General features: G+C 39.1%; 1 protein-coding gene across 7 annotated transcripts in view; it reads right to left on the bottom strand.

Moving 5' to 3' along the window:
- The window catches only part of ATM (ATM serine/threonine kinase), a 129,944-nt gene that overhangs the window by 89,994 nt on the left and 14,628 nt on the right, over positions 1-25,322 (bottom strand). For 6 of the 7 annotated variants that reach the window (XM_042906231.1, XM_042906230.1, XM_042906233.1 and 3 more), the window contains 13 exons: positions 16,969-17,134; positions 15,898-16,136; positions 13,962-14,125; positions 12,125-12,294; positions 9,720-10,091; positions 8,879-9,073; positions 8,004-8,099; positions 6,645-6,870; positions 4,490-4,615; positions 3,796-3,921; positions 2,769-2,858; positions 1,338-1,509; positions 181-380 (listed from right to left, as the gene is read on the bottom strand). In XM_042906231.1, the coding sequence (XP_042762165.1) occupies positions 181-380; positions 1,338-1,509; positions 2,769-2,858; positions 3,796-3,921; positions 4,490-4,615; positions 6,645-6,870; positions 8,004-8,099; positions 8,879-9,073; positions 9,720-10,091; positions 12,125-12,294; positions 13,962-14,125; positions 15,898-16,136; positions 16,969-17,134 (2,342 nt within the window). Of the gene's footprint in view, positions 1-180; positions 381-1,337; positions 1,510-2,768; positions 2,859-3,795; positions 3,922-4,489; positions 4,616-6,644; positions 6,871-8,003; positions 8,100-8,878; positions 9,074-9,719; positions 10,092-12,124; positions 12,295-13,961; positions 14,126-15,897; positions 16,137-16,968; positions 17,135-18,384; positions 18,498-25,322 lie in introns of those variants that run through there. The other variant, XM_042906236.1, reaches the window with a different exon arrangement.

The raw sequence follows: 25,322 nt of genomic DNA, 5'->3' as shown, positions 1-25,322 counted from the left end.
TTTTATAACTAGCATCAGATTGTTATATTTTTATAACCAGCATTTTTTTATAACTAGCATTTTTATAACTGGCGTCAGATTTGTTCCTCAAGGAAGCAGGTTCAAACCATCACAAGTACCATATACTCTATCCAGCAACATCAGACGGAACTGAAGGTGTGTCACTTTCCCTGAACTCACCATGTGCAGGTGGAGGGATTTAGCAGGGTCCAGCATGCTGGAATCAATTAACATTAACAGTCTCCTCCGAATGTCAGCTGCTCTGAACGACACGGTACTAGTCTGAGCGGTAGTTACACACATACACAAGAACTTGAGCATGTCGAGGAAAAGTAGATCTTGCTTTGAAAGATGTTCTTCAGCTAAAGGATTCATGGCACCTGAATAAAAAGCACTTATTAAAACTAAGAGAGGGACACAACACACATATATTGAACATTAACTCAAACATTTTCCAGTCTACAAAAAAAAAAGAGAGGGATGAAAGTCTACGGAAAGCAAAATTATGGTGAAAGTGATTAAACACTAAAAGCTTCAAAATTCTTCATGAAAAGTTACTCTAGGATTCTGTCATCAATAAATAATCTATACAAACATTCACAGAAGCACTGCCAAGTACAGCGAAACAGAGAGGAACCCACACTTGTGACAAAAAAAAAAATGGTCACGTGAGTTATGGTACATATGTTAATTTGGATACAATGAAGCCATTAAAAAGTACAATGATCGGGACACTTGGGTGGCTCAGTCAGTTAAGCATCCGATTTCTGCTCAGGTCATATCTCACAGTTCGTGGGTTTGAGCCCCGCATTGGGCTCTCTGCTAACAGTTCAGAGCCCGGATCGTGCTTCAGATTCTGTGTCTCCCTCTCTCTCTGTCCCTCCCCTGCTCTAAATCTCTCTCTCTCTCTCTCTTGCTCTCTCTCAAAAATAAACATTAAAAAAAATTTTTTTTAAGTATAACTACCAATAAAGCTTAATGAAAAAAAATGCTCACAGTTGTTAAAAGGAAATGAAGGCATAAAAAAACACGTGAACGGTTGATGCTGATTCCAAAAAGACAAAAAAGGTTAAAAGCGATGGCCCCAGGGGTGTTTTCACTCTCCTGCTTTGTTTTCCAAATAATCTATTTTAAATTCCTTAGATGAAGAATAACACAGGTAACTAATAAATTCAATTCAAAATCAGAGAAATCTAAGGTACACAGAAGGGAACCAATCCCAGCAGACTATAGAAGGGAAAATAAAATGGGCAAAAAATTGGTATCTCTGAGGCCTTTCGTAATGCCAAATCAATACAAAGGGAAAAAGAAATCCCAAGCAGTAAATGCGTATTTACCAATAGTATTTTGACCCTCTCCAGATACGTTAGCATCACTAACACTGCCGGCAGGGTAATCACTGAATAGACTCATGGATGACTGATCCTCCGCCTCCATCAGACTTTCGTCAGGATCATCTTCCACTGATTCCACTTCTCCATAGTCAAACGGCTTTCTGCTGAAGGATGCCTTCAGAGAAGAAAAACAAAGATGTTTAAATTGGCTTCTTCCAGAAGCATGTTTTAGTTAAAATTCACCTAATCAAACAATTCAACATTCACATGTATGAATGCTGCAGTATTATTTCTATTAAATGTCTAACAATAAAAAATGGATAAACTGTAGTATGTATATACAACAATGATACGCAAACCTTAAAAATAATTTCTTACAATGAGCTTTATAACACCGAAATGTCATGAACATATGGGGAAAAGTATAAATTGGTATGACTTTTTGAGGAAATTGACAATATCCATCAAAAAGTAAAATTCGCATTCCTTTTAAACAAGCAATTCCGCTGCTAGAATTTATTCTACATTCATGATATACACACATACTAGTAGACAAAAATACAAGAATCTTTACCACAAAACTCTCTGTAACAACAACAAAATAGAAACGACATCTAATGCTAAGGTCAGATGGACTAAAAATACATATATACCATTCCCATATAATGAGATACAATGCTACTTTAAAAAAACAAGTAGGAGCGCCTGGGTGGCTCAGTCAATTGGGTATCTGATTTCGGCTCAGGTCATGATCTCGCAGTTCGTGAGTTCAAGCCCTGCGTCCGGCTCTGTGCTGACAGCTTGGAGCCTGGAGCCTGTTCCAGATTCTGTGTCTCCCCCTCTCTCTCTCTGCCCCTCCCCTGCTCATGCTCTGTCTCTGTCTCTCAAAAATAAATATACATTAAAAAATAAATAAATAAATAAAAAACAGCAGCATGTAGCAACATAGAAAAATGACCAAATTACAGAATATTTTTCATTCAACATACATTTGAGTATGTAATGTACGTGCCAGGCACTGTTCTAGACTAAAGAATACATGTAGCAAAAGCCCATTTGTATGGATGGAAGAAAAGTCAATGCCATGATGAGAAGGTGTTGTTCGTCTGACACAGTTTTTGTTTTTATTTTTAAAGATAAACAATTATTTTGAATTCTGGTATAGTGTTACATAGAAATAAGTGTAAGCCTGGATGATTACTTTACAATCATTCAGTCTATTACTAATTACTGAAAAACTAAAAGCCAACCAGTATGTACTGATATTAAGAAGCAAAGAATATATTCCCCTCCAAAACCAAATAACTTCAATTTCCACATTTAAAAATACATAAGGTGCCATATATCGTGAGATGAATACCTACCGAAGAGAGGTATCAACGAAAAAAGAATCAAAGAATCAATGAAACAGGGTGGTAAAACACGCATACTTACTAAACTTCTACAAATATCTGCAATATCATTCATTAGCTTTGATGTCAACAATCTCAGGAAAAATCCAGATGCAATCTTACTTGGACTGGGCTGTAATGAAGACAAAAACACAAGCAAGCAAAAAAATAAAAACTTATTCTTGGCAGACAATATCTTCTCTATCTTAAATGAAATACCAATTTTCTTTGACACTGGAAATTCTCTATCATGAGAAGCATGGATGATCAGTTTACCATCAGGGCCAAGATATAAACTGCATCAACAACACTAACCTCTTTTCTTAGAGTAATAACTACAGCACATTTAAGTATATTGTGTATAAACATTAAAGTAAAATACTGACTACTGACCCTAAACACAAGTGGTAACTGTAAGTTTGAATTCATACTTCCATTTCTCTCCTTCCCCATTTACAGAAAAACACAGAAAAACACATTATGTTTTTTTAGTTAAAACAAAAAGAAAAACACATTATAAAATTAAAAATATGTGCTGGTAATATTGTTATGTAGCCATGTAGTTATCATTGGCTTTCGAAAAACTTGCTTTGCAACTGTGACTGACACTCTGGCCTGGCTCAGGTACAACTTAGGCCTATTCCAAATCGAAACAAAGATGACACAGAGCAACACTCTTTGTGCCCAGGGTTCTACAAGACTATCTGGGCAAAAGAGAACAAGGCATGTGCTGGAGTTCTCTATCTTCATGGTGCTCACTAGCCCCGGTACAGTGGTATGCACCTCACATGGCCACAGTCAACAAGTTTTTACTAAATGAAAGAAAATACGCTGGCCATAAAAGAGTTGCCTCTGGAGTTGTCTATAAAAGTGGTAATCCCAGAAACCTTCCTGAAATGATGAAATTCGTTCCTGAGAAACTCAGATCACCTGTTGCTTTATTCCTGTGGATGCTACCTTTATTTACATTCCACTTAATTGTAAATTACAAATGGACCAAAAAACAGTACCACCAGCACCCAGTTATCCACCACGCTGAGTGACCACATAGTGAAGTAAGAACACCTTACCCTGGTACAGTTAGACAAGCAACGTGTACAGAGATGCATCAAATTTCTCAGCGAGACAATCCTAGATTCTTCATGGGGCTTATTTTTAAACACAGTGATACTTTCTCCGGCACACTGCATGAGAGACTATTGATAAAAGAAGAAAAAATCCAAACTCTAGTTAAAATGACAGTTTAGGGATTGCTCTTCAAAGTCTACTTAAGAAATAAAATTAGTGTTCTTAAGTTATACTTGGCTATCCAGAGCAATTAAAAGTCATAGTAACAATTAACAGTGTTTTTAATGACTTAACGTATACTCTGTTCTCCTTACAAACCACACGCTGACAGAACAGGACTCAGAGATGAAAGTAAGTTTCATGTGTCCAGCAAAACTGCTTAACACTCAGTCAAGGATTCTTTAGGATAACTGATCACAGAAAAAAACGTTTAAAAGTGCCCATACAAGTCAGTATTTTTCTTTAACAAGATTAAGTGTTAATGTGATACTATTTCAATTACTCTACGTATAGTTGGGTTAAAATCAAGTTTTAAGGAAGGATGGATAGTTCCATTTCTCTCAGACAGCATAAACCAAAGAGAAAAGGTTACCCTATGTAGAAGTTTTTATGTTTTCTCAAGCAAATATACCAATTTCCCCAGGAATACATTGCACTCATATTTATCCAGAATGTGAACAGAATGAATTCTCATACCTTGGCTTTCTGGAACAACTCTGATTTATATGCTTCCTCTTCAGCTATTACACCCATGTAACAATAGCAGCCAAGAACACCCACCACAAGACTTGAACATCGGATAAGCGTTTCTGCATCTGTAGACTTCAAGTGAAACAAGAAAGAAAAAATATACACGTTTCACAAATAATTTTGAGTACCACAGTTATCTTTTGTAGGAACAAATCTTAGGTACACATTAAGAAACTAGTTAACTGATTTAATAGTGGCATAATTGTGATTATCTCTAAAAACATCTAAGAGATCCCTGCGGAGTTGTGATAAGTAGAAATCTTGGGAAAAACAAAACTATCTCCTAATGGCCAAGTTAGGCATCTATCTCCTCTTACAGTAGCACAATGTACTGTACACAAAGGCCCTTAATATTTGAGGTACAGTGGAAAGAAAAAAAATAATACACAAATAAAAGTCTATAACTCTTTGAATAGGAGTAGAAATCAGATTCATATAAAGAGATATTAAAATGACATTTTGAGCTTCAGAAAGATAAGAACCCCGACTTACTCAGCTTTTTAGATTCTAGAAACTAGCACAAATTTTGCAAGTAGCTATCACTCAGCCAAATTTACACAATTATTTACAAATCTGCAATGGCTACACAGAAAAATAACATTTCCAGATTGCTCTGTTCCTATATTGTAGGAAATGTCATTTTAGGGGAAAACACAGAAGACTGTATTACTTTGTCACGAAAATGGTTACAAGCGTGATCTAGCAGAATGTCAGTAACTAAGGATAAGACATATGAAACAGACACACTATCTCTTCTCTGGTTCTGTGGGTCATCATCCCTGGCTACCGAATTCACTCCTCTAACTTGCAGATTTTATTTTATTCAACAAATATTTCACCATTTACAATATAACAAGGCATTGTGGAAGATCCAAAGATTAACAAAAATACAGATGTCCTTTAAGGAGATTTACAGCATGGCCTGAAACATCTGCGTATAAAACATACACACAAATATCCATGGGACAAGGAATATACTAAGAGTTACTTTAAAAAGAAATAGTAGGGGCGCCCAGGTGGCTCAGTCGGTTGAGCATCCAACTTTGGCTCAGGTCATGATATCTTGGTCCTCGAGTTCAAGCCCCCACATCAAGCTCTATGCTGACAGCTCAGAGCCTGCAGCCTGCTTCAGATTCTGTCTCCCTCTCTCTTCCCCCACTCACGCTCTCTCTCAAAAATAAAACATTAAAAAAATTTTTTTTGAGAAATACTAAGTACTGTGAAAATCAAAAGATGAATTATTATGGCTGAGATTATCTAAAAAAGGCTTTAGCAGGATTTTGACATGTGGATGATTTTGAACACACAAAAATGGGTAGAAAGATATTTATTTCACGTCAAAAATAACGGGAGTTTCAGCAAGAGAATGGTACACACAAAGAAAATTTGTGATCTTTTTTTTTCTTTGAGAAAGAGAGAAAGAAAAAGAGAGAGAGAGAGAGAGAGAGAGAGAGAGAGAGAGAGAGAGAGAATCTCAAGCAGGCTCCATTGCTAGCGTGGAGCCCAACACCCAACGCGGGGCTCAATCTCACCACGAGATCATGACCTGAGCCAAAATCAAGAGACGAACACTTAACCAACTGAGCCACCCAGGCGCCCCAAGAGAATGTGTGATCTTAAGACAGTGAAGAAAATGATTTATGAGAAATTACGAGTGACCTCTAAACTATGGGTGATTGCTAGATCATTTATTACATTTTATTAACACTTCTCCCTCTTCAAGTGTCACCAAGATCTTTTAGATCAGTTTAAATGATGTTCTTGTCTGTTATTGTAACCTCTCCCTCCTCTCAGTTGAGAGGTTCTTTCTCATCATATAATCCCTATGCTCCAAACCATTATTGTTCCGCACGCACCCACACAAAGAATTCTACTTCTTTAACATCTACTGGAACTCCTGGTACAAAAGAAACACAAATTATTCTTCTTGGGTCTTTCTGCTCTTGTAGTAAGTCTTCCCTATTTGTACGCATGTACTGTCACTATGCTTTTTTTAATTAAGCCTGTCACCATCCTCAGGGCCCCTTCTGCCTGTTTCTCCTTCCTAACAGTCCACCAAAGTTGAGTCAGATGTAGGCTTTAGTTCTTCTGAAAATCTCACCTCAAAGGAGTAGTTATTTAGAAGCTGTTCTGATAACCCCAGAAGACAGCGATCCAGTGATTCCTTGAGGTTCTGGTGGACAGAAATGCCTCCACTGGACTGGAGCTTTTCTATGGGACATTCCTTCACAATGGTTAAGAAATCCATCTTGTCGAAAGTTGTCTGAAGAAACAGTTCTTCAATTTCTGAGAATGAAGACTCCTCTGCATCTTTGTGGTGTTGTTCACTTCAAGAGAGTAAGACCTTAAATGTACAATCAAGTGACTAACTGCTTCACCTCCACGCAGCAGCAATATATCACAAATGAAAACTTTAACTTAGCATCTACTTTACAGACTGCTTACACAATTAACGGATTAGTCTTTTTAAAGGCTTCTCGGCTTTGGAATGGCTACGCTCGTGTACCAGCTTTCATTTTGCAATAGCAAATTCCACTAACACATGGATGAAAGACACATAGGTTATAATTTCAAAGGCAAAGTCAAAAACATTAAAAAGAAAACATTAATAGCACCAGGTACAAACACTAAGATAAACATTATCTGAAAACACTTTCCTTTTTTCCGCTTTGATTTCTCCAAAATGGAGGAGTTTTTCATGCTATGCCCTCTCAAGGGAGATCAGGAATCTTAATACTAGTGAGTCATTTTCCGCCACAGTGACAAACAGGGGCCTCTTGAGTCAATCAACTAAAATGAGGTTTTTAGACTTATTTTTACTTTGACCTATCCTCCATTACCATTAATTTTAAAACGAACAGATTTTACATGGCACACAAAAATGGGTCACATCTTTAAAAAACTCATGTCTTAACCACCCATGACAACTATTCTATTTCTTCCATTGGCATGAGTTGCCACGCTATACTACACGGCGTTAAAAACCAGTCGACAGGGGCGCCTGGGTGGCTCAGTCAGTTGAGCGTCCGACTTCAGCTCAGTTCATGATCTCGTGGTCTGTGGGTTCATGCCCCACATAGGGCTCTGTGCTGACAGAGCCTGGAGCCTGCTTCAAATTCTGTGTCTCCCTCTCTCTCTGCCCCTCCCCCACTCATGCTCTGTCTCTCTCTCTCTCTGTCAAAAATAAACAAACATTAAAAATTTAAAAAAAAATAAAAAAAATAAAAATAAAAATAAAAAAAAAAAATAAAAACCAGTCGACAGGATCTAAAATTATAGAACGCAGATGACTATCACTGAATTAAAAGCAGCTTTTTCCCTGGCTCAGAGATGGAATTTTCTTTAATTGATCAACTTAGTTCATAATTTTTAAGATGTAGCTACTACCCTGCTAAAATTATCATCTTTGTAATTAACAGCCATAGCTTAAACGAATACAGAACTCTATTAGATAACATACCATTCTGGCACTCTTTGGAAAAAATTCATTGCAGCTTTAGAGTTTTTCATAGTGAGACTCACAAGAATTTTCTCCAGTGCAAGATGAGGAAAATTACTACAAAGGAAAATTAAAAAAAAATCTTCACTTAGAAGACCAACACCCATTGAATGCATTGTTTATACTTAAATATCCATGTTTGGTTGTAAATCTTGACATCACTTTCTTTCATCGTTTCTGAATTTTTTAACATCTAAAACAAGAATTAAGAAGCATACGTTTATTTTATGTTACTATAATTTTCAATACTTCCTGGCAGCAGACTCATCTAATTTTTAAAAATTGTATCTGAAACAGATTGTGAAATTAAAACAAAAGCACTAGGACCCAGAAAATCCCATCCTCTACTCCTTCAGTCCTGACCACCAGCTGTGGAAAGGTTACAGGGTCAAGCTGCTCCCCGTTCTGGGGCTTAAGCCCCATTTTGACTGTCTCCAGTTTCCTCCCCCCATTAATTTAACACCCGTCACGCACAAGATACTCCCGTTCTGATTCCGGGATACGGCTGCATCAGACATACATGCGGATGAACCTACTCACAGAAAATCACAAAGGAACACGGAAGTGCTCAAAGAATTATAATTCGTATTATTCAGGCACATCCCCCTGTGTTCTCACTGTCTCAGCAGAGATAAAAACAAAGTAAAAGGACATGAAGACATCCAAGCACAAAGACACAGAACACTGGAAAAACAAAGGGACTGTTTAATATCTGGGGTAAGGTCTCAGAAACCCCACATTACCACTGTGCGACAAGCCATCGAGTATCAAACAAGCACAAGCCTCCGGTACCTCCCCATACAAAAAGGAGCTGGATGCTAATGAATTCAAATCACCTGTGAAGAACTGGGGGCGGCTCGGTACTGTCTTCAAAGTCATCCTCTAACTGATAGAATAAGAGCCATTTCATTATCAATTCCTTTAACGAAAAACTTCTATTTACTTCACATGTATTCTGCTCCACTCCTGTCTTTATTGTTTCTGGAACAACGCAGATGGTCAGGGCCAAAGTCAAGCAGCACACTGCAGAACTACAACAAAACAGAGGGCGCTGTTGTTAAAAATAAGCTTTCCCCCCACCACCACCCCGGGCCCAGTCCTAATAGTTATATGTTTTCTTTCTGCAGTAAGTGCCATCACGAGAATAACCAAAATTAGATTAAATGTGATGAAAGAATGACAAAGCGTTCCCCACCCTTGAGTGACAGAATAGGAGAGTCAACAATGGGAGAAAAGCACTGCAAGAGGAGACTATAAATGCTACCTATATATTCTTGCAGGAAAAGCAGCAATGCACCAATTTTAAGTTACCATCTCCTGTCCACATTCTTTCCCTCAAGAACAATTTGAATCTCTTTGGTTTTTTTCTTTTAAATGTTTATTTTTGAGAGACACAGACACAGCATGAGTGGGAGAGGAGTAGAGAGCGGGGAGACACAGAGTCTGAAGCAGGCTCCAGGCTCCGAACTGTCAGCACAGAGCCTGAAGCCAGGCTCGAACTCGGGAACAGGGAGATCATGACCTGAGCCGAAGTCAGATGCCCAACCGACTGAGCCACCCAGGCACCCCCAGAATTTAACATATTTTTAACTGAAGTGAAAAACTACAAAAACCAGAGGGGAAAAAAAGAAGTATATGTATATATAAAAATCTAATACAATACATAAATCAACCTACCATGAAGGTCTGCAGGCTGACCCAGTAAATAACTTCCAGAATTCTCTATCAACCTCAATTAAACCACCTTGAATTATAGCTCCAAGTAAGCCAAAGTTTTCAGCTTGTATTCGTTCAGAACTTATACCGCGAAAAGTAATAGACCAAATTTTAGTCCAGAGTTTCAATAAATCTGATTTCTGTGAGCTTTCCAGGTCTGATTTCTTGCCTTGACACGATGCAAGCTCCACAAGGCACCGTAACACGTACGGCGTGCGCTCCCCATGTCGCTGCTGAGGCAGAAGCTGGTACAGTATCATCAGTAATGGTGACAACTCATAGTTAGGTAAACTGGAAGGATATTTTGATATTAATTGGGTTGCAATCTGTAACCTAAAAGAAAAAAGTGTAATTAATTTGAAAATGATTCAAGTCTATTAACAAGCTAACAGAAAATAAATCTACAGACATAGCACCTTTACAATATCCTAAAGAATCACCATCATTACTTTCCATACTACTCTCCAAATAAAAGGCTCTTAGTATTTATTAAGCCCTACTTCCTAAAGTGGCAGGAAGAATGACAACTTTTTGGCCAGGTAGGGGAGCTGTCATATTTCCCTTACACAAAAATTCTGAGGAGTAACTAAAGGTAAGTGCACCTGACTGGCTCCGTAGGTAGAGCATGCAACTTTTGATCTCAGGGCTGGGAGTGTGAGCCCCACACTGAAGCCTACTTAAAAATAAATAAAAAGTAAATTATCAACTTTCTTTTATTTATTTTTTTGTTAATTTTTTTTTTTTATTTTTTTTTTTCAACATTTGTTTTTGAGCCAGAGAAAGACAGAGCATGAACAGGGGAGGGGCAGAGAGAGAGGGAGACACAGAATCTGAAACAGGCTGCAGGCTCTGAGTGGTCAGCACAGAGCCCGACGCAGGGCTCGAACTCACGGGCCGTGAGATCATGACCTGAGCCGAAGTCGGACGCTTAACCGACCAAGCCACCCAGGCGCCCCATATTTTTTTTGCTAATTTTTTAATGTTTATTTTTGAAAGAGAGAGAGAGAGCACACAAGTGGCACAGGGGCAGAGAGAGAGAGAGTCAGAGAATCCAAAGTAGGCTCCATGCTGTCAGAGCAAAGCCCGAAGTGAGGCTCGAACCCCACGGACAATGAGATCATGACCTGAGCCAAAGTTGAAAGCCCAACTGATGGAGCCACCCAGATGCTCCAATTTTTTTTTTAATAAAATTTATTTATTTTGAGCAAGAGAGCAAGCAAGGGAGGGGCAGAGAGAAAGAGAGAGAGAGAATCCCAAGCAGGCTCCATACTGTCAGTGCAGAGCCTGATGTGGGGCTCAGTCTCACGAATTGTAAGATCATGACCTGAGCCGAAATCAAGAGTCAGATGTTTAACTGACTGAGCCACCTAGACGCCCCTAAATGACCCAATTTTCTACTTCTGAATTATCACACCCATCCTTGCTCTTTAGCCACGAAGACTATTCCTCTAAAACAAGAACAAAAAAGCCAAACAACTATTCTTCCTAGATGTTGGTTAAGTCAAAAAATATTTGCTGTGAATTCTTAGAATGCATCCTGCTCAAGAAGAAGAACTTTATCTTATTCATCCTTGCATCTATAATGCTTGGCACAAAGCAAGTATTCAATAAATAACCCTGCAGGAAATGAACAAATTGAAGAATCTGAAATAGGGATTCTCCACTATATAAAATAAACATGAGCTCAAACACTAGGTATCTAAATCAAGACGCTTTCCCCCACAACGCAATTATATTTAACTATTACATCAACATGGGGAAAACGGAGGCAGGGATCACAGAAGCTTGACTGTCACCTACAAATTTCTAAGTGTCCTTGTTCAAGCTGCGGAACCTTCCTCAGTTTGATAAAACGAACAGGGTGGACTGGATGAATTCTAAAGACTCCTACCAAACCTAGTATTTTATGTTATCACAGAAGTCAACAATTTAATCATTTAAGTAACTGTGTATGCTGTACCCAGCAAAATTTTAAAAAGACAACCTTTTATTGTGGCAAGAGGTCCAAATTATTCTGTGATTTCTGAATGCCATCTTTAATTTCTTCCCAAGCTACTTTTACTAGCAGGTGCTGTACCTGCTAAAATGTCTATGTTGAGATGCACAACTCAGGAAATTCCACGAGCCACACATGACTGTCTCCCAGGCTGCTGTCCCCCCATCTCCTTTGCTAAGGCCGTGGCCCCGGCTCCAGCACATGAGCCACGGTGGTGGACCTCAACACGTCCCAGCAACCACCTTCCCCTCTGCCAATGACTGGTTTAGGAGTGGACAGATGACCTAGTTATGGCCAGGCTGTCGTAGTAGAGGTCTCGTAAGAAAAACTAAATGAGACCAGGATGACACTGAAAAAGGTAACATTTTACCAAGGCACAAGATCAAAATCATTCTGTGACTTCTGAAGATGATCTTTTATTACGTCCCAGCCTAATTCTATTTTCCTCTTTTTGCAAGTTGCACCGTAATCATTAAGTTCTCTTTGTGTGATAGCGTAAGATTGAGAAATCTCCAAAGATCTGGTATCTTCATTAAAAACCTGTAAAATAACAAAAAGACAACTTACTTTTTTTGTTTTTTTACACTGTTCCTGTTTTCTAATAGTTCATGAGGGAAAAAATGTTCCTCCTCAAATTAGACACAGCAAAGTAATAGAGCAAAAGTAATAAATTATGGAAATATATAAGTATGATAACATAGTAATGAACAAACATTTTACAGGACTGTAACAGCTCTCCAGGAAGCACATATTACCAAGCAAAAATCTGTATTTTCAATGGGATTAAATTTAAAAAAGCTTTTTTAATTAAAAAAAAGTATTTTAAGTTTAGCATTAAGAAAATATCTGACAAATGAAATTACCCAGGATGTTAATCAAATTTCTGGGAAAAAGTTTTACTTAAGAAACATTAAGCCATAGGGGCACTTGGGTGGTTCAGTCGGTGAAGCATCCGACTTTGGCTCAGGTCATGATCTCGCAGTTTGTGGGTTCGAGCCCCACGTTGGGCTCTGTGCTGACAGCTCAGGGCCTAGAGCCTGCTTCAGATTCTGTGTCTTTCTCTCTCTGCCCCTCCCCCACTCACACTCAGTCCCTCTCTCTCTCTCTCAAACATAAAATAAAAACATTAAAGGGGCGCCTGGGTGGCTCAGTCGGTTAAGCGTCTGACTTCGGCTCAGGTCACGATCTCGTGGTCCGTGAGTTCGAGCCCCGCGTCGGGCTCTGGGCTGATGGCTCAGAGCCTGGAGCCTGCTTCCGATTCTGTGTCTCCCTCTCTCTCTGCCCCTCCCCCGTTCATGCTCTGTCTCTCTCTGTCTCAAAAATAAATAAAATGTTAAAAAAAAAAAAATTAAAAAAAAAAAAAAAAAAAACATTAAAAAAAAAAAAACTGCCATCAACTGATGAACGGGCAAACAAAATGTAAAATACCCACACTACTAAACATTATCAGGCAATAAAAAGGAATGAACCACTAGTTCCTAGCACAACATGGAGGAAAGACTACAAGTTGTTTCCACATAGTTTACAGTTGTGTTTCTATTTCATTTACATGAAATGTCCAAAATAGCAAATCTTTAGAGACAGAAAGGAGCTTAGTGGTTAGCTGCTAAAAACTGAAAAAAGCTGGGCACTGGGACTGACTGCTAACAGGTACAGAGTCTGTTTGGGGAGTAGTGGAAATATTCTGGAATCACACAGTGGTGATGCTTGCACAATATAGTGAAAATACTGAAAACCACTCAATTGTGTACTTGTATGCTATGTGATTTCTAACTCAGTAGAAAAAGAAAATTTTAAACAAGAAACATAATCTGATTTTCTACAGACAACCTTTTAAGAATGAAGAGTTCATCCCTAGTTTTTACTAAGTTCATATGTGCAAAATAGTTATTTTTTAAGTCAGAAGATTAATTCCAAATATTTACAGTATTTTGAACAGAAAAGCTACATATACAAAATAATTTGACAAGGTTTCCTATCAGAACGCACATTTGAAAAGTCCAGTAAAGGGCACCTGGGTGGCTCAGTTGGTTAAGCATCCAACTAGATTTTGGCTCAGGTCAAGACCTCACAAGTCGTGAGATGGAGACCCGCATCAGGCTCCACGCTGGAGCCTGCTTAAGATCCTCTATCTCTAAAAAAAAAAAAAAAAAAAAAAAAAAACACCAAATAAAAGGAAATTAATGGAAAATTGCAACCAACTGTACCTGGTGACAAATATCTGCCATCAGGTCAATCAAGTTTTCCTTGACAGCAACATTACGGGATCCTGAAGAGTATTTCCCTCTGCTTCCTATATGACTTATCTCATTAATCAGCAGATCATATAAGTTGTATAAGATACTTTTCCATTTATTTGATTCATAAGCACCTGTAATTCAAAAAAAGAGAATATAATGTACATACACACTCCATTTGCCCCACCACCTCCCACAAAACCATTCAGCTACTGAGGCGGAAACTGGGCCAACTGCCCACTCAGTACTAATGCCTCTTGTGACAATATCCTTGCCAAACTCTACTTTCTAAGTGTCCGCTTCATGCTCAGCTTACCTGTGTTTCCTATAAAATTCTTCAATAGTCTGATTTTTCTCTGATCAACTCAATGAAAATCTCAATCGAACTTTAACTGTGTCTCTACCCTGAGGCAAATGTAATTAACAGGCTCTGTCATTTACATGAGGACCAAGTTCTCACTACATCATTTAGAGAAAAATGTTACCAGTTCCTTTAACTGGTGTACAAATGACATGTTACCCAGACTTCTCATTACTCTGGTCACCTTTCCCTAAACACACTCCAGTCTACTAGATCTCTCTTCAAATGGTGACTGTCCAAAATCTGGTAGACAGAATACTCCCACTGTCATCTGACCCGATGGGTAACAAAGGAGCTGTTACTCCCCACAAAGAACCATAAAATCTACTGACGCAGTCTAACACTACGTTAGTGTTTCTGGCAAACTCACCATCCTGTCAATTTTCATCCTAAATATACCATTAACTAAAATCCTGAACATATCATGCCGTCCCATAAATTAAGCCTGATCTTCATCCTGGTGAAAGCTGTGTGAAAGATGACAAACTAAGAGAATCCGCCATTCTTTGACTTCAGTAGTTTCTCGGGCCACAAATACTCTAACTACACATACTAGAAGAGCCCATTAAACATTGCTACTTTTGAAAAAAATTGGCTATAACTGTTTTCCTCCATTTTAGCTGCTATTACTCAGTGTAGCATGATTTCCTAACACAGTCATTACGCTCGCCATGATGAATTCAACCAAAGGCCAGTACAAGGCCAAAGGTAAACACAGCCTGAGCATGGGGGAACTCGTTCAGTTCCTGTTCCGCCCAATAAAGTTCCCTTCTACTGAATGAAGCGAAACCATCCCAGCAGTACTCTTTCTATGAAGGTGTAATTGACATGCAACGTTAGTTTCATGTGTACAACGTAATTAATCAGTATTTGTATAACCTTGTGAAATGACCACAGTTAAGTCTAGTTAACACACCTTACATAACAAAAAAAGTTCTTCCTTGTGATGAGAACTTTTAAGATCTACTATCCTAGCTGCTTTCAAATATGCGATATGTATTAACCAGCAATACTCTCTTGATGAAAAACGAAGGTAAAGGTATCAAAGAGGAGAAATCATTCATTTCTGGTATTCCCAGCAAACAGGGGCCTGGATCAAGTATGAGGTTTAAAGCAGCATGTACACATCTCCCTGAGGAACTGACTAATCTGACTGCTTTGGGTCCATATTTATCTTTTCTACCTCCCAATAAAAGCCACATGTAAATAAACAAGACCCTGCCTTCTCTGAACTCTTTTACGCTATAGTATGAGAAATACCTTTTAGCACCTAACTGCTGCATCATCAGCTCCCAGAGGGGACATCGCGTCATATTTGTGTTTCCTCGTGATGCCTAGCAATGTACTAAACAAACGGCACAATATGACTTGCTACCACAACTTCAAATTCTAAAAAAAGTGTGAGAAATATCCCTGTGACTAATACCATTATCAAGCACAGTAATCCATAAGGTCATAACCTCCTACAAATACAATTTTCATACTTAAGCCCCTACATTTCGATGAGGAAGTAAATTCAAAACAGCAAAAACTGCCTTTTATTACCTTTCTCTTGGGTTTTAGCTCCCTTTGGATGACGGATATAAATTTGCAGCTGAAATAATTCAATAATCACTTCTTTTAAACAATCATTAAGTCTGTGTTGAGTCCAAATATAAAGCAAGGTAGGAAGAACTTCATCTCCTAACTGACACACGCAAATTCGAAAGTTAACAGCCAACGTCTTGAGGAAGATAACAAATGCTGCTAAGATGTGGTTTAGACCTGCAGAGCTCTTCTCTTGTCTGTCACAGAAAATAAACACACTCCGCTTAACAGGGAAGACAATGAACACTGAAGACAGTTATGAAGTTGCACGCTGGAAAGAAAAAAGTATCTAATCTTCAAATAACAATAGCCTTAGTTTCAGAACTATTCAGGAAACAAATCCTAGTGGGACTACAGGCAGCAACAACATTATCTGGTGCTAGGACACCAGCTCTCTCTGCTGCTCAAACACCATGTATACAATGTTTCATATTATAGACTAATGCAGCACAAACGTAAGATATTGATACTTCCAAAATACACGAGTTCATTTTTTCTTAGTACATCTATTCTCAAAAATGGGGAAAATCAAACTACTTAAGAGGATATTTATCTTTTTTAATAAAGCAGCACTGATCTCCCATCTAAAAACATCATTTTCATGTTCTGCCTTTGGATATTCAAGAATAGCTGGAGTGATACTTTCTTTAGGAATCTACTAATTCTACTACAATGGGCCGATGTTTTTGTTTTTGTTTTTTTAATTGGTAACATTTTCAGATGCTAGATCTAAAAGACAGACTTGCAGAGCACCTGGGTGGCTCAGCCAGTTAAACGTTTGACTCTCGATTTCAGCTCAGGTCATGATCTCACAGTTCATGAGTCTGAGCCCCACGTCGGGCTCTGGGTTGATAGCATGGCACCTGCTTAAGGTTTTCTGTCTCTGTCCCTCCCCTCTTGCCCTCTCTCTCAAAATAAATACACATTAAAACACACACACACACACACACACACGCACTGAAAATAAAAGATATACTTGCAAAAAGATCAAACAGATTTCCAATACAGAACAAAACGAGACTAGATTACCTTGCATGATGAATCGCTTTGGAAAAGAAATCCAACAATTTGGAATTCAATCCATCAGTTTGCGAACAGCACCCTCTGGCCACAGCATGAATTATTCTAGCCACTAAAATTCTATTAATGTCTTGTGCAGGTTTAAGGTACAGATTGAAGTACACAGAGAACAACTCTTAAAAAACAAACAAAAAAAAAACATTTTAGTTATGTTATCAAAAAGAAAATTATCAAAGCATTTAACTTAAAGGTCCTGCTACAATTTAAATTTCAATAATCCCATACAGACAAAAAGATTAAAAATTACACTAATTTACACTCAAAACAGTAAAAGTGTTCAATCAGTATTCAATGTTATGTTAGGTAAACTGCCTTCGAGAGGAACAACTTAAGGCCGCAGACCATGTGCAGCCGGCCCTCAGACAAGCTGTGGCACCTCTTCAATATCTACGTCCTTCCATGCAGGTCTAACAGAGCATGTGACACAGGGCACACACAATCTACTATTTTGTTTTAAAGCCGGTTGATTAATAACACGTGTAAAATATATCAAGCGCATCAAGAACCATGTCAAGGGGATAACATTTTATTCTACTTGAAACCTAAGGAATCAGAATGCCAGTTTCCTGGGTGTTGGCAGAAGACAAGATATTCTTGGTCCGAGAAAAATGACAGTTTATTTCTCACAGCAATGACAATAGCCACAGGACCTTCCTTCTTACATAAATTCCTCAGCCCCAAAGGCAACCTGAAGAGGGGCAAGGGACATGATACAAAAGTGAGCTACATTATAGAAGAGAAATCTCAAGCCACCTGTAACAAACGGGCAGCAAGCAAGCCTGTCCTTGCTCTGAGCCTCGGAGCCTCAGAGCCTTGCTCTGAGGAAGCCATCATCTCTGGCTTCCAAGGTCTGCTATACGCACGTACTTAAAAAAAAGTCAGGACGGGGCGCCTGGGGGGCTCAGTCGGTTGAGCGTCCAACTTCAGCTCAGGTCATGATCTCACGGCTCATGAGTTCGAGCCCTGTGTGGGGCTCTGTACTGACAGCTCAGAGCCTGGAACCTGCTTTGGATTCTGGGTCTCCCTCTTTCTCTCTGCCTGTCTCGCACGCATGCTCTGTCTCTCTGTCTCAAAAAGTAAATAAACATTAAAAAAAAAAAAGCCAGGAATAAAGCAGCCAGTGTCTGCTCTTAAGACACGCAGAAACATTGAAATGCATTGAGAATCATCTCCCAAAACAATGAAAACCAAAGTTGCTAATGCAGGATTTTCTTCCCATAAAGAGAAAAACACAAAGTCCTTGGCTGGTAAAGTAAGACTAACACCATGGGTATCTGCCTTTTCAACTGTATAATATCACATAATTCTGCAAAAATAGTTTACAATCAGTTATCAAATACAAAAGAATAAGGACAATATAAATACCTCAAACATGATAGTAAAGAAAATGATCGTTCAAATGATTCCTATCGTATCTGACATCAATTTATGCAACTCTACATCAGTGCTTCCCAAAGTTTCATCACGACATACAACACCTAAACGGTAAAACTGTGAGTTAATACACACAAACGTGGAGAAGAGAACACAGGAGTGGTTACCTTACTCTTATTAGTTGGTAGGTGCAGAGAGGTGAAATGAGAAAGCCAACTGTCTTGGATTAAAGCTCAAGTTTTAGGGCATTTATGTTAGAGAAGTTGATCCCAATTCTCATAGAATCCCACATACTATCCTAGCAAGCGGTTAAAAAAAAAACAGTATAAGCCGTCAACAGAAGTCTCAGAAGCAAAGAGTCCAACTTCTTCAAAAAAAGGCTGTAGGACATGCCTCCAGGTGGATTCACTTCCTCCATGAATTCAACAGACAGAAAAGCTCAAAGAATGAATAGTAAAGGAACATGATATTTAAAAGGACTTCTGGAGTTAAAAATTTTAAATTAAATGTAGATTCCTTAGGACTTTATACATAGACACTCATGCTATCTGCAAACTGGAACAGTTTTCTTTAGTCCTTTCTAATCTGTACGCCTTTTATTTCCTTTCCTGGCCTACTGCCCTAACAGTAGAACCTCTACTGCAAGGCTCAACAGGAGTGGGGAGGGCACACATCCTTGCCTTGTTCCCAGTGTCTTTTATGAGTGGTTTTAAATTATCGATTCATAACTATTCAGAGTATCTATTTCACAGTGGGTGAGTTCTGATAGGGTGTGGTTTAAAGGAACTGGTCCAGAGGCATCTGGGTGGCTCAGTCGGTTAAGACCTGACTTCGGCTCAGGTCATGATCTCAAAGTTCCTGAGTTCGAGCCCTGCATCAGGCTCTGCACTGACAGCTGGGAGCCTGGAGCCTGCTTCAGATTCTGTGTCTCCCCGTCTCTCTCTGCCCTTCCCCCACTCACGCTCGGTCTCTCTCAAAAATAAACATTAAAAAAAAAAAAAAAGAAGGAATCCATAAAGGAACTGCTGCATTTAAATGCATAGAGTTGTCCATAGTATGTCAATACTCTTTTAATAGCTGCAAAACATGCAACTGTATCTATTTCCTTCCTCATATCAGCAATTTGTGTCTTCTTTTGTATGTAAGTCACTCCTGCTAGCGGTTCTAGATTTTCTTGATGTTGTCAAAGAATCAGCTTTTTATTTAATTAATTGTTCTCTCTTGTTTTTCTGTTTTCAATTCCAGTGATTTCTTTACTTCCACTTGCTTCAAAGAGTTTGGTTTTGCTTTTCTCGTTTCTTGAGGTGGAAGCTAAGGTTACTGATGTGAGACTTTTCCTCCTTCCTAGTATGGGCAGTCGATGCTATAAAAATTGCCCTTTCCATATAACTTTAGCTGCATTCTACAAATTTTGACATCTTGTATTTTTTTTTTTCATTTTCATCCAGTTCTAAGTATACTTTGATTTCCTTGAAGACTTTTCTTTTGACCCATGAATTCAGAAGTGTGTTATTTATTTTCACAAAAGTACTATTGTGGTAGGGTCCTCTCCCTAAGGGGAGAAAAAAAGGGAGAGAAAACTTCAAGGTAACCTGGCTATCTGCCTGCGTGACAACATCCCTCATGACCTTGGAAACTGAGACTACTTAGACTGCATGTTTATGTGTGTTACCATATATGGGGAGACAAAGAAATAGAAAATGTATTTTAAAAAACTATGCCATGAGGGGCGCCTGGGTGGCTCAGCCAGTTAAGCGTCCGACTTTGGCTCAGGTCATGATCTTGCGGTACGTGAGTTTGAGCCCCACATCAGGCTCTGTGCTGAGAGCTCAGAGCCTGGACTGCTTTGGATTCTGTGTCTCCCTCTCTCTGACCCTCCCCTGTTCATGCTCTCTCTCTCTCTGTCTCAAAAATAAAACGTTAAAAAAAAAAAATTAAAACAAAACAAAACAAACCTATGCCATGTGACGTTGAGTGCTCAGTTCTTTGGGTAGGAACCCAACTGAGTGGTGCTGGCACAAATAAAGTTCCTTCCTGGATAAAAAGCTTCCGTGTTTGGGGCACCTGGGTTGAGCATCTGAATTCAGCTCAGATCATGATCTCATGGTTCATGGGTTCAGGCCCTGCATCGGGCTCTTTGCTGGCAGCTCAGAGCCTGGAGCCGCTTCTGATTCTGTGTCTCCCTGTCTCCCCCTCCCCCGCGTGCGTGCGCGCTCTCTCTCGCTCTCTCTCTCTCTCTCTCTCAAAAATAAATAAACGTTAGAAAAAATTAAAGAAAAAAGCCTCGGTGTCACGACTCTGCGAGAATCCTGAGGAAACAGGGTACTATGGTAGAATATGAAAAGACAGGAACAAATTTAGAAGGGGAGACCAGAACACAGCAGTGGCATTAAGTTGAGACCTGCAGGATGAGAAGAAACCAGCCAAACAAAGGGTAGCCTCTAACAAGAGGAGGACACGTCATGAGGCAAGAAAGGGCTTGCACTCTCGAAACAGTGCGAGATGATCCGTAGCCGTGTGAGAAGGAAATACTAGAACTCTAATTTTTTAAATTAGAAGTAATTACAAATAAAAAATTAAGCTCTACTGACGTAGAAATCAATAACGGCCATTTGGGAAGAGAGCTTTGGCAGCTTCTTATAAAACTAAACAAAGTTTTACCATATGATCCAGCAATCATACTTCTTGGTATTTACTGAAATGAGCTGGAAACCTATCTGCACACAGATGTTTATGGCAGCTTTATTCATAACCTGTCAAAGCCTGGAAGCAATCAAGGTGTCCTTCAGTAAATGAATGGAAAATTACAGTGTGGCACATGCAGCCAATGGAATATTATTCAGCGCTAAAAAGAAGTAAGCTATCAAGCCACGAGGGGGCACGGAGGAACCTGAAATGCATATTACTAAGTGAAATAAGCCAGTGTGACAAGACTATGTACTATGACCACATGATACCAACTACATCACATTCTGGAAAAGGTAAACCTAGAGAGACTGTAAAAAGATCACTGGTTGCTGGGGATCAGTGGGAAGGGAAGGATGAACTGATAGAGCATGGAAGATTTCTATGGCAGTGAAACCATTCTATGTGACACTATAATGGTAAATACCCCTCATGACACATTTGTCACAATCTATAGAACGGACGGCACCAGGAGTGATCCCAATGTCAACTGTGAATGCCAGGTGACAGGAGGGGTCAGTATGGGTGCGTGGACTGAAACAAATGTGCCACTCTGATGCAGGAAGTTGACAAGAGCAGAAGCCGTGCCAGTGTGTGAGGGCTCGCGCGGACTCTGTACTTCCTGCTCAATTTTGCGATGAATCTGAAATGGCTCTAAAAAAATGCAGTCTGTTTTTTAAAGTGTCTGGAGACCACTGGGTTAGAGAATCTGAATGAGGGCCACTGTAGCCAGAACACAGAGATCAGAAGGACGGGGGCAGGCTTTTGGTTAAGGTCAGAGAGGTAGGCAGAGCTACCCCGCGCTTCCAAGGCCGAGCAAAGGGGGAGTCGACATTTCTTGCCAGTTTTACAGGAAAGCCACGAGAGGTTTTCACGTTTCTTCCTTCCTACCTCATTAGAAAACCTGCCCTCTTCCTTGGAACAATCCCAGAGCTTTTCCTTTGGAAACACTTATTCTCAGAAAACACAGTCCATTTTCCTGTGTATTCACACACTCTCTCTGCATGAAATCCTTCTGATTACATTTAGGTATACTCTAGTTACTCTCCTCTCTAGCAGGACCCCTCTTTCCCTTCACCTTACGACCAAAGCTTTGGAAAGTGTCGTTTTGCTCTTCCATCTCCTCACTTGTCACTCAAGCTCTCACACCAGTCTGTTACAGGATTGAACACCATCAACCAACTGACTCTAGTTGCCATTTACAGAACGAATCACCCATAACAGCAGATAGACTTTCTTTTCAAATGCATATGGAGCATTCATCAAATTAGACTTTATCCTGGGCCATAAAAGAAGTCATAATAATTATAAATACGTTATAAGAAGTATGTTCTCTGGCAATAATGTAATTAGACTAAAAACCATAAAAGGGAAAATGAAATAAAAAATAGGAAAGTACCCCCAAACAATTGGAAATTAAATAACACACTTCTAAATAATCCACAGGTCAAAGAAGAACTTTCAAGAAAAACAAGTCTTGAAGAAAAATGAAAATGTAACAATGCCAAAATGCGTGAGATGTGACAAAGCAGTGTTCAGAGAAAAGTTTATTATATTAAATACACATATTAGGAAAGAAGCTCTCAAACCAATGATGTAAGCTTCTACGTTAAGAAACTAGAGAACAAATTAAACCCAAAATAAACATAAGGGAAGAATAATACCAGAAATCCATAATGAAAGAGGCAATACCAAATCAAGCCTACATACGTTAAAAGGACAACAAGGTAATAATGTTTAAGAACAACTTTACGCTCCTGCATTAAACAATTTAGATAAAGTGTACAAATTCTTACACAAGTTATTAAAGCTAACTAAAAAAGAAATAAACTAAACATTCCCATATCTGTTAAAGAAATTGAATTCATAGTTAAAAATCACCTTCCAAAAATAACCTTCAAATTCAATCTAGTAATACGTAAAAAGAATAATACATCATGCCCTAGGAGGGTATGTCCCAAGAATGCAAGGTTGACTTAACTTTTGTATACCAAAGAACACTATTGTCAGCGTTAAAGCAACCCATGGAATGGGAGAAAATAGTTGCAAACCATATATCTGACAATCGGGGGTTAACATCCAGAATATGTAAAGAATTCCTACATTTCAACAACAAGATAACAAGCTGATTAAAAACTGGACAAAGGAGGCACCTGAGTGGCTCAGTTGGTTAAGCATCCGACTTTGGCTCAGGTCAAGATCTCACCATTCCTGAGATCAAGCCCCACGTCAGGTGAGCTTAAGCCCAGCACTGACAGTGCGGAGCCCATGTGGAATTCTCTCTCTGCCCCTCACTCTCTCCCTCCCTCCGTCCCACTCTCTGCCCCTTGTGGGATTCTCGGTCTCTGCCCCTTGCTCACTCACGCCCTTTCTCTCTCTTTCACTCACTCAAAAATATATAAATAAATAGACACACAGATACACAGAATAAAAACTGGACAGAAGACAGGAATAGATACTTTTCCAAAGGTGATGTGCAAATGGCCAATAAGTACGTGTTAAAGTCATTAGAGAAATGCAAATCAAAATCACAACGAGACACCACTTCATACGCATTCACATTAGGAGGACTACTATCAAAACAAGAAAAAGAACAAGTGTTGGTAGTAAGAGTGTGGAGACACTGGGAACGTTTGTGATTGTGGATCTGTAAAACAATGCAGCCCTTGAGGAAAAGTTTTGTGGTTCCTCAATAAATTAAACACGGAGTTACCATATAATGCAGTAATTCTACTTCTGGATAAATACACAAAAGAACTGAAACAAAGGACTCAGGCAGCTCTTCCTACCCAAGGGTCCTGTCCTGTCCCTGTGCTTTAATAAAATCACCTTTGTGCCACCCTCCCCCCCAAAAGAAAGGACTCAAAGAGCTATTTGTACGCTCATGTTCATAACAGCATTATTCACAACAGCCAAAAGGTAGAAACCACTCAAATGCTCAATGACAGATGAATGGATAAACAAAATGTAGTATATACACACAGTAGAATATTACTCAGCCTTAAAAAGGAAGTAAGTTGCGAGACACACTACGACATGGATGAACCTTGAAGACACGAGTGAAATGGGCCACTGACAAGAGGACAAACACTGTATGATTTCACTTACACGAGGCGGCCAGGGTGGTCAAACTTACAGATACAGAAAGCAGAATGGTTGCCAAGGGCTGCAGGAGTCAGTTTTAGTTTGGGAAGATGAGAAAAGTGTTGGAAATGGAAGGTGATGGTTGCACAACAATGTGGATATAATACGTAACGCCACTGAACTGCACACTTAACAATGGTTAAGACGGTAAATTTTATGTCATGTACGTTTCACCATTTAAAAAAATCATACTAAAGCTCTTTGTCAATAGGATACAGCAGAAAAAAATAAATAAAAGTCACACAGCTCAGAAATGAATGGAAAAAACACAGATACAGGACTGCCTAAAGACAAAACCCCACAGAAGCTAAAAAAGAACTCCTAGATCTAATAAGTGATTTTAGCAAGGTCCCAGGACACAAGATTAATACACTAAAATCAGCTGTACTTCTGTATGATAGTAATGAACAATACAGAAATTGAAAATTTTACCATTATACAATTTATAAACTATTGCTATATAAATCTAATAAAAATATACAAACCCTGTATGCTGATAATCATAAAACATTGATTTCTTTACGTCAAAAAAGACCTATTACAATGAGCACTGGGTGTTGTATATAAGTGATAAACCACTAAATTCTACTTTTGAAATAAATACTAACACTATATATTAACTAACTTGATTTTAAATAAAAATTTGGAAGAGAACAACAACAACTACAACAACAAAAACAAAGACCTAAACAAAGAAATACATCATGTTCATGGATTGGAAGACTCTACATGGTTAAGAAGTCTATTCTTCCCTAATTGTTCAGTAGAGTCCGTGCAATCCCTACCAAAATCCCAGCAGGGTTTTTTGTAGAAATCAACAAACGGATTCCAAACTTTGTATGAAAATGCTGGCTGGCTTCAGGCCATCTTCTCATCTCCTCAAAACTCTCCCTCTAGGGGCGCCTGGGTGGCTCAGTCGGTTAAGCGGCCGACTTCGGCTCAGGTCACCATCTCGCGGTCCGTGAGTTCGAGCCCCGCGTCGGGCTCTGTGCTGACAGCTCGGAGCCTGGAGCCTGTTTCAGATTCTGTGTCTCCCTCTCTCTGACCCTCCCCCGTTCATGCTCTGTCTCTCTCTGTCTCAAAAATAAATAAACGTTAAA

The sequence above is a fragment of the Panthera leo genome, chromosome D1 (genome assembly GCF_018350215.1).
Source record: "Panthera leo isolate Ple1 chromosome D1, P.leo_Ple1_pat1.1, whole genome shotgun sequence".
Classification (NCBI taxonomy): Eukaryota; Metazoa; Chordata; class Mammalia; order Carnivora; family Felidae; genus Panthera; species Panthera leo.
The sequence above is the reverse complement of the archived record's forward strand: the minus strand, read 5'-3'. Positions and strand labels throughout refer to the sequence as shown.